The sequence below is a fragment of the Nuphar pumila genome, chromosome 12 (assembly GCF_984573655.1).
Source record: "Nuphar pumila chromosome 12, dmNupPumi1.hap1.1, whole genome shotgun sequence".
Classification (NCBI taxonomy): Eukaryota; Viridiplantae; Streptophyta; class Magnoliopsida; order Nymphaeales; family Nymphaeaceae; genus Nuphar; species Nuphar pumila.
In genome coordinates this window covers 102,503,104-102,511,773 of record NC_143260.1, presented here as the reverse complement: position 1 = coordinate 102,511,773, position 8,670 = coordinate 102,503,104, and the positions used below count along the sequence as shown (strand labels likewise).

Sequence of the window (8,670 nt, the reverse complement as noted above, 5' to 3'; positions counted from 1 at the left end):
AGGAAAAAAAAGGTAAAACTTATAAATAATTCAAGAGCATTGTCATGGACAGCCTTTATATTCAGCCCATTGTGGTCGAGACTTCAATAGTGTGAATTAGCCAATCCTAGAAATAGCATCTTTCAGGTGAAAATTTTTGGAAATTGAAAGCTTGGAAGTTGTTGTTTTTTTCCAATTTTTATTTTGTTTTTTCCCAGGCTTCAATTGGAAAAATCATAAAACTAAAAGATGGGAAATATGAAATGAAATAAGACGAATTTAAAAAAGTTTGAGAGTGAAAACAGAGGGAAAAGATATTCAATAAGATCCCTATAATCCTTAATATTTTTAAGTAAAATTACTTACAAAAAAACAAATTCATTCTTGTTACCTTTTCTTCTTTTTCTTCCCTAACAGATAACTCCAAGAATTATAAATCATATCCATATATCTCATTAACTTTTCTTCTTCTCCAACAGATAACTCCAAGAATTATGATTAGTATCCATATAGAAATTCATGAGTCACAACTCAGCATTGAGTCTTTGGCTTCCTCATCACAAATATCTACCGTCTGAATGATTTCATGTAGGACAAGATAAGATTCACAAGAAAAAAACATTTTCTCCTAAGATTGCAACGGTTCTAAGCACAACTAAAACTAACCAAAACACACTCAAAGAACTCAGCTTGCCATTGATGTCTAAAGTTAGAGGGGGGGGGGGGGGGGGGGGGGGGTCGGGGGTGGAGCGAGAAAAACAGCAGATCATGGTGAAGAAATACCAAATGAAATTGTGCAATAGTGAAAGTGATTCCAACCGGGCTTGAAATGGTGAACTCATAGATATTCAAATTCAGCTTAGTAATACCAGTACCTTGTCCACCCAAACATGTTTTAACTAATTATTCATCATAAAAAACAAGACATTACTAGAAATTGGGAACACAAAAAAATGTTCTTAAGGCTCATACTACTACATAAACAGGAGTCTTCCGAAAAGAAGAAGGTCAATTTTTTCCTGAGCCAGGATGGACTACAATTATACCTTGAGAAAGATCTTAGGTTTCTGCCAGCTTTGCAACACAAACGGGGAACTCGCTAAGCTAGCAGACAAGTTAAAGGTATTACTTGAGCACGAGCAGTACTAGAATAAATGGCCCCATGGATAGGTCCTGCACCATAAGCCCATACAAAACCATTTTGAATAACGGGAATATGAGATAAAGATGCATGGCAAAAACCACTGAAAAATAGTCAACATCTACAAATTTCTGATATTCATAAAGGATAAAGAGATAAGGCTACAACAGACTGCAATAGACAGCATTAACTTGGAATGTGGGGGTCATTTAACATGAACTTTATTCGATGCAATAAGAATCATTACAAAGGATCCATATTGAAAATTTGCTGTTACACCTTCAAATATCAATGGAGGTCACACCAAGAACATCCACCAAGAAATGAAACAAGTATTGGATAATGAAATGAAAAAAGGTGGGCCAAATATTTTTTTTCATTTATTGTTAGGAGTAACATGAGGATATCGCATAACGGATTCGAACTTGTTACATGACCAATCTCTATGCAGATCCCCAGATGACATCCTCTGTGGAACAAGATTTCTAGTATATCCGTTATAGGGGGGTGCTTCAAACATATTAAACGCACCGGGGGCACCTACAGGCATTGGCAGAGGGCCATGGCCATGTGTTACCCCAACAACAGGCATTGAGACGAAAGGTGCAACATAAGGCACCGGTATTGGAATATGTCCTGACGATTCTTCGTGATGACCAGCCATGAAAGATGGACCTGCAAGATTGGTTGGCACAGGGGTTGAAGCAAAGATCTGATCAGAAGAGGATGGCCCTTCGTTGGAGAAGCCCTGCATCCTCTTGAGATACAACCGATACTTTTGAAGGTGGCTCGCCACGTTCTCTCTTGACAATCCCTCCACATTCATCAGTTGCATAATCGTCTTCGGCACCGCATTCTTCATACCCAAATAACTGACGACATCAACAAATCTCTTGTGCAGCTGGGGAGTCCACACCAACCGTGGCCTCTTCAACGTTCGGGCCGACTGATCGCCGTTCCAATTCTCAGGCCTCAACCCTGAATCTGCCTCCCTGGTATCCATGTCTGAAAAGCTCCGGCGTTTCCTGCTTTCACCATCCTCTCTAAGGGAATAGGGGTCACCACCACTCCCACCATCCTCGACTTCGGGAACAAATGAACCATTACCATTACACATCGACAACGAAGGAAGCGATTTCAAATTGTTCGCGGACGCCCCCATCCCGGCCTGGCGCCGGAGTTTCGCAACAGTATCCTGCAAAGCACGGTTCACATCCACCGCATTCCGACAAGGCTCCGGCGTGATGCTGAACGCCGAGGCGAGCTCCGGCGGGATCAGCATCTGCGAAAGAGGCGTCAAATCCTCCAAGCACGGCAACCCATCCTCCCACTCCGCCACCCTCTCCTCCGCCGCATCAAAATCCGCCATCTCGTCGTCTTCCCCCATTCAGGAACCAGAATCACCACCACCAACCACGCCTCTATCCGACACCAACCAAAATTCAATAACTAGGGCTCTTCCCTCCTCATTCAAAAGTTACTAACATGGTGGAAACAACCCAATTTCGCCTAACATAATCAACGACATAACTCCTTCCTTATATTGCTCAAAACCCATCTACCAAATTCCCAAAACAAAGTTAATCCTTCTTCCTGGAATCACATCATAAAAATCAAAGAAAACCATGACAAACGTCTCTACATACCTCAAATCTGCCACAAAAACTAGGCAAAAGCAAGATGGTCTTCTTCAGACTCAAGAACAAGGAAAACCATATAATCAGAACCGATTTTCATCTGATGAGCAGATGCAAAGAGAGAGAGAGAGAGAGAGAGAGAGAGAGAGAGAGAGAGAGAGAATTGTTGGGGGCGTGGAAATATCTTGAGGGGCAGATTCTATCTTAGATTTAACGCTTCTAGTTACTAGATTTAACGCTTCTAGTTACTGCTGAAAAAGTGCATCACAATGCCACGCAACCCGGTCCAAGTGTCCACGTGGAAGCCTGACACTTATATATTTGATTCCCTTTTTCACTGTTTTTGCTATTTTTTACGTTCTTTGGATTTTTAGCAATTCAACCCCTCATTTATTTAACAGTTTCACCCAGATCAACCCATGAAAACTAACTAGCAGGATACCCTTTTCTGCAATTGCATTGTGACCCCTTCTTCTACAGAGTTTCTGATTTTTTTTTGTAGAGTATTGCAGAGTTTCTGGTTCAAAATATTATCCATTTGTAGAATCTTTCAGTTGTGACTTGTGACATAGTCACAAATCTCGTTATGAGGATTTTCTCAGAAAAAGAAAATCTTGCAATAAATTAAAAGATTTGTTTTTTTAGAAAAGAGTTTGGGAAAAATATCGGTTATATAAAATTTAAAATATATGACAAATATAAGTGAAAACATTTAAATACAAAAAATACAAATATCATGTTAAGAATGCGATATCCTCGCTATAAACTGCGATATTTTCAAAATAGGCAATATTTTGAAAATATCACTTTTTTTTTATAGTATAGGTTTTTTAAAATCTGGCGCTGCGATATTTGTGACTATGAGTTTGCAACTTTGTGAACCACCGTTTTCCTTCTTTCACAAACAGTTTGCCAAGGTGGATGTTCAGAATCTAATATGTTTGGACCTGGGCATTTCAAAACATCAGAGCATCACCATGTACAAAGTTCAAGATCTGCAGAATTGGAGATATTTTATGTCAATCTGATCCTCTGATGTTTTGACCTTCATCCAGTTTTAAGGACACCCTTCCTCAAGAAACGCCATAGAACTACTCCTAAAGAGACCAAAATGTTCTATCCCATATGTAGAGTTAAAAAGTTTAGTCTGTCCGAGCTTTCAGCCAGACAGGGTCCACACTCAGGTCTTTCAAAGAGCTGAAAGTAGACAATTCAAGCCAAACCCAAAAGTTCATTTCTGCTGTTCAATTCTGGTATCGCTCAGCTCAACTCATTTGAGGCGTGCCGGCTGCAATATGATGAGAAACTATTCCCCCCCAAACAAAATGATCAAAACCCTCCACACGCCTAGAAAGATTTACAGATTGTTTGAATGATTGGGTTAGATTTGTTTGGTTTGAAGGTTTAGTGTAAGTGAATGCACCCAACTAAGTCTGGCACAGTCCTAGTGTACCTAGGACTAGTCCAAGCCATACGTGATCTTTTTTAACTTGCCCCTAAAGGGTTAGCATAGTTGGAGCCAGCCTTGGCTGTTTTGGCTCCTATAGGCGTTCGATCCGCTCTGGCATAAAGCCAAACCGGTCGACTTTCTAGGGGCAAGGGGTGTGCCACAGGTTTACGGCAACGGCAACGACAACGGCAACGACAACGACAACGACAACGACAACGACAACGTCCTTGATCTTGAGGGTGGTTTTCCGGTTTGGCATGAAAAAATAAAAAAGTTGACCATCTCCTAAAGTAGGTGCACAGAGTGGCCCAGCAAGTCTCATAAAAAAAAACCCATTGGGTTTGAGTGCTGCCAATATACATCGTTAAAGAGTTGAACAGACGTGAGGAGGCTTTGGAGCACTCTTTTGGCAAATACAAAATTACTGTTGGACACCCTACAAATCTGCTTCCATCAAGGGTATAAGGGAAAAAATATTGCCTTGGTGTACGAGCTCAGTCCACACAATTCAAATCTTCTTTATTTGGAAGTGCCACAACAAAAAACTATCCAATCTTATGGTGGGCAGTAAAAAGGTTATAATAAGTGAAAAAAGATTCTGAAATGATTAGAAAATTTGCACTTTAGGAAAAAAAGAAAGCAAAGAGTTCTTTAAATACATGAGCTAAAAAGGTTAGCCACTGATTTTTTTTTTTTAAGGTTGTTTATACCTGATTTTTAAATGAGTCCGGTGCAATCACATGGCACAAAATTTGTGCATTAAGCACCTGATTGCCCTCCATCAGGCCTTTGGCCTCACAACTGACAGGCCTGTCCTCAGGATGGAGGGTGATCAAGTGGTTAATGCACAAACATTTGTGCAATCACATTGCATCTGAAATTGGATTTGTTGCCATTATTTTTTTATTATTTAGATCATTAACAAATGACTATGTAACACTGTCGTACTCAGAAAAAGAGGTACAAGCAGGCCCACAGGGGATCCCAAAACCACCAGCTGGTCCGCTTGTTTTGAAAAAGAGGTATTTGATGAGCACACCTTTTTTTTTTAAAAAGGCAAGCTGGGGTTAGGCTAACCCCTATCAGATTTCATTACACAATATAAAAAGTATTACAATGGTTTATACATCTTCCTCAAAAGAACCAGTCGAGGGGTGTTTTTTTTTCATGAATTTTTAATCTCCTTTATCCAACTTGCTACAAACCTTGTGAGGATATAAAGCTTAAATTTAGCTTTTTATATACAATAACTGTGGACACTATACAAAGCTGTGGACAACTACCAAGGGAAATGGATTGTGGAGCATAGTGCCAAAAAGTTAAAAACGATAAAAATCTTGGCAGGAAAAAAAAAAAGGGAGATTTTGAATCTCTTATTTTTTTGGTAAAATCATGAAAATAAAAAATAAATTGAAAAAATTTATAAAAAAATATAAATAAAACACATTTAAAAATAAAAATCTCAAGGGTTTTCAAGATAAATACTTTTAGAAATATAAATATCATGATACTTGTCATGGTTTGAAAATCTTGCGAGAAATTACCATTTTAAAATTTTAAGCAATTTCTCGTGATATATCGACCAGATTTTTTATAAATCTCGCGATATTTGTCACAAAGGTGCCGAGTTTATCCTCTAAAAAGTGATTGACTTTAGACACCAAATTCGCCCTTTCACTTAAAAAAAATTGATCCAGTTAGTTGGGTGCCACAAATCCGAGAATGCTAGCCCATCCGCACCCATCTTTGTTTGGAATGTTGCCTTCAAAAGAAAATCATCCAGCCTCAAGGAGTCACATGTTTGTGCATTAAGCACCCGATCACCCTCCATCAGGTCTTGGGCCCCACACCTGACAGCTGGCCCTCTCCCCCAAGATCAAGATGGAGGGTGATCAGGTGCTTAATGCACAAATATTTGTACAATCATATGATTGCACCTGATCTTTTCACAGCCTCAAGAAGACACCTGTGTGTGTCAAAGGGACATGCCACGTGGAATATACGCCAAGTCATTACTTGGATCCACCCTGGATGGGCACACCTCTAATACCATACCAAACACAGTCGCAAATCTTCATCATCACGGAAAAATCTGGATGAGGAAAGATCTTAAAGACTGAGTTTATTTTTAAAACCTTTGAGAAAATGTCGATATATATATATATATTAATATTAATATTAAATAACTGGGTAAAAAGTGTTTTTTATCACACAAATATTAAATAAAACAAAAAATTCCAAAATAGGTGATATAAAAAAAACAATGCTTGCCTATCGATATAAAAAAACAAAAAAACGTATTTCTTAGTCTATGAAAAGGTTTGGTCATTGTTCAATGGAGTTTCATTGTTTTGACTTTCTTAATTAGGTAACAATGTGTGAAGTCAGAACCCACAGCAATTAGCATTCTTAAACATAGACCTAAAAGGATAACCCAGCGATGCAGACCCAGTCTCAAATAAATTAGTTTAGCTTATCCTTCTCAACAACTGTAACAAGCATATGACGTGTGAAATGTCAGGTTGCATGAATCATCCCCAAAATGCTAACACGCTCTTTTTTGCGCAAAAAAGACTTTTACTGACACTACAATAACGTCAATAAAAGTTTAAAAGTGTTCGCTTAAACTTTTACTGACGCTATTTTAACTCCAACAAAAGTGTTTTGCAGCAAAAAAGACATTGATCATCAATCACACTGAGGGATTCTCAACCTGAGTGACCTTAGTTTGAGCAGCTACCAATTTTCATATATATATATATAGTAGGTGACAGCTGTCTACCACGTTTCAGTCCAACAATCAGCCTACCAGGCTTTTGAAAAGTTTTTTTTATGCATTTGCTTAAATATGACCATGCATATGTGTTGCTTGATATTATAAAAACACACTCTTAGATTGTCTGACATGTAGGCTTTTATAAGATTTAAAAATCAACAGTTTAAAATTTTCAAAAGAAAATTTCACCTTATCAAACAAAAAAAAAACTTCTAATTGTCATTTCCTAACAAATCAACCATGTTGAACACATCCGCAAGGTCAAATTTGTGAAAAACAACCCAAAAAAAATGCCCATTCAGTCACAGAATACGAACTGAACCAATCCAAACCAAGCACCCTTCTTCAAACTCAACTGTTAAGTGCTTAACAAGTGGCTTAACTCGTAAACTCACTTTACCAGTCTGAACGAATTATGGTAGAACCAAACTTACCAGCCATCTCCCAATTCTCCAACCACAATTATGATGCATGCAAAAGTTGGTTTTATATAAATTAAAGCAGTTTCCAAAAGCCCACCTAGCTTACGATAAAACTCCGTTCATGGTTAGGGATGGGTCACCTTTGTGGTTACTCATATGGTTAGCGGGTTCTACGTCAAGCACAAGGCTCAAGATCGAATTCAGCTTGATTTATCCCGGTTGGAGCACATAAGGCTGGGTGGTCATGTCCTCAACCTAGAGTTTTACTTTTACCTGACAGGAAGTGGGCCCATTAAGTGACCCGATTCTTGAGAGGGTTTGTCATGAGAGAAAAAACTCCTTTCATTCCACATTTAGCCGCCTGCTTTTATAATTCATGTTTGAAAAGTTGAGCTCTCATTCAGTTGACCTTTGCGTGGAGAAGAAAAGTGAGTAAAATGACATCATTATTGATTTGATTAACAAAAGATAGCATAAGATGAGTTGTTTTTATGAAAAAGAAAAAAAATTGAAATTTTTTACATCAAACTGATGGGAAAATGGAAATAATAGGCGCCTCCATGAAAAAACAAATGCACGCACAAAGAATAAAGGAACGGTAACAAAAACTAAAAGGCAGAAGACAAAAGACAAAGGTGACATCTCCTTTTCAAAACATAAAAGCATGAACAGGACCCAAGAGCGACCGTCCACCATTCAGGACAGCTAACCACCAAGCCCACCACCATACGTGGAGAAGTAGAGAGCACAAATTTCATCTCTATAATTGAACCCCGAATTTAAGGGCCCATCGCCCCTTAAGGCAACTTTTCCAGGACTCTTCTTCTGCATAGACAATAACCATACTGCTTACTATCAAGTGTCAGAAGATTGTCTAATTCTTACTGTTAAGTGTCAGCTCTTCTCGTAGAAGGTAAGTCCCAGTAAAGGCACACGCCTTTATCCCTTCATAGGAATGAAGGGGAAAAGCAAGTGTTAAAAATAGGTCTCACCCCCACCCCATCTCAAAAACCTGCCCTCCAACCTGGCACGGGTTTTGATTTTAACCACCATCCCTGTTTCATGTCCTCTATCCCCTGTCCAAACGGAGCAAGACGGACCCCATTTTCCCTCAGTCCATTGTCATCCCTAAAGAAGAATTGGAGACCGATCGGGATGAGAATCCCTGCAACTATCCCCACACGGGTTTTGATTTTAACCCCCATCCCCGTTTCATGTCCTCCATCCCCGATCCAAACTTGTCAAGGCGGGGCGGGGAGAATAGA

The 8,670-nt window shown here is 39.1% G+C and overlaps 1 protein-coding gene across 1 annotated transcript; it reads right to left on the bottom strand.

Annotated features, from left to right (window-relative positions):
• Nucleotides 1-1,325: 1,325 nt before the first annotated feature.
• On the bottom strand, nt 1,326-2,899 carry LOC149821372 (transcription factor PCL1-like). The gene is made up of 2 exons (XM_089982184.1): nt 2,767-2,899; nt 1,326-2,678 (listed from the first exon to the last, which is right to left on the bottom strand). Exon 2 carries the CDS (start codon nt 2,505-2,507, stop codon nt 1,497-1,499), a length of 1,011 nt encoding a protein of 336 aa, XP_089838310.1. The 5' UTR covers nt 2,508-2,678; nt 2,767-2,899; the 3' UTR covers nt 1,326-1,496.
• Between the last annotated feature and the right edge of the window lie 5,771 nt (nt 2,900-8,670).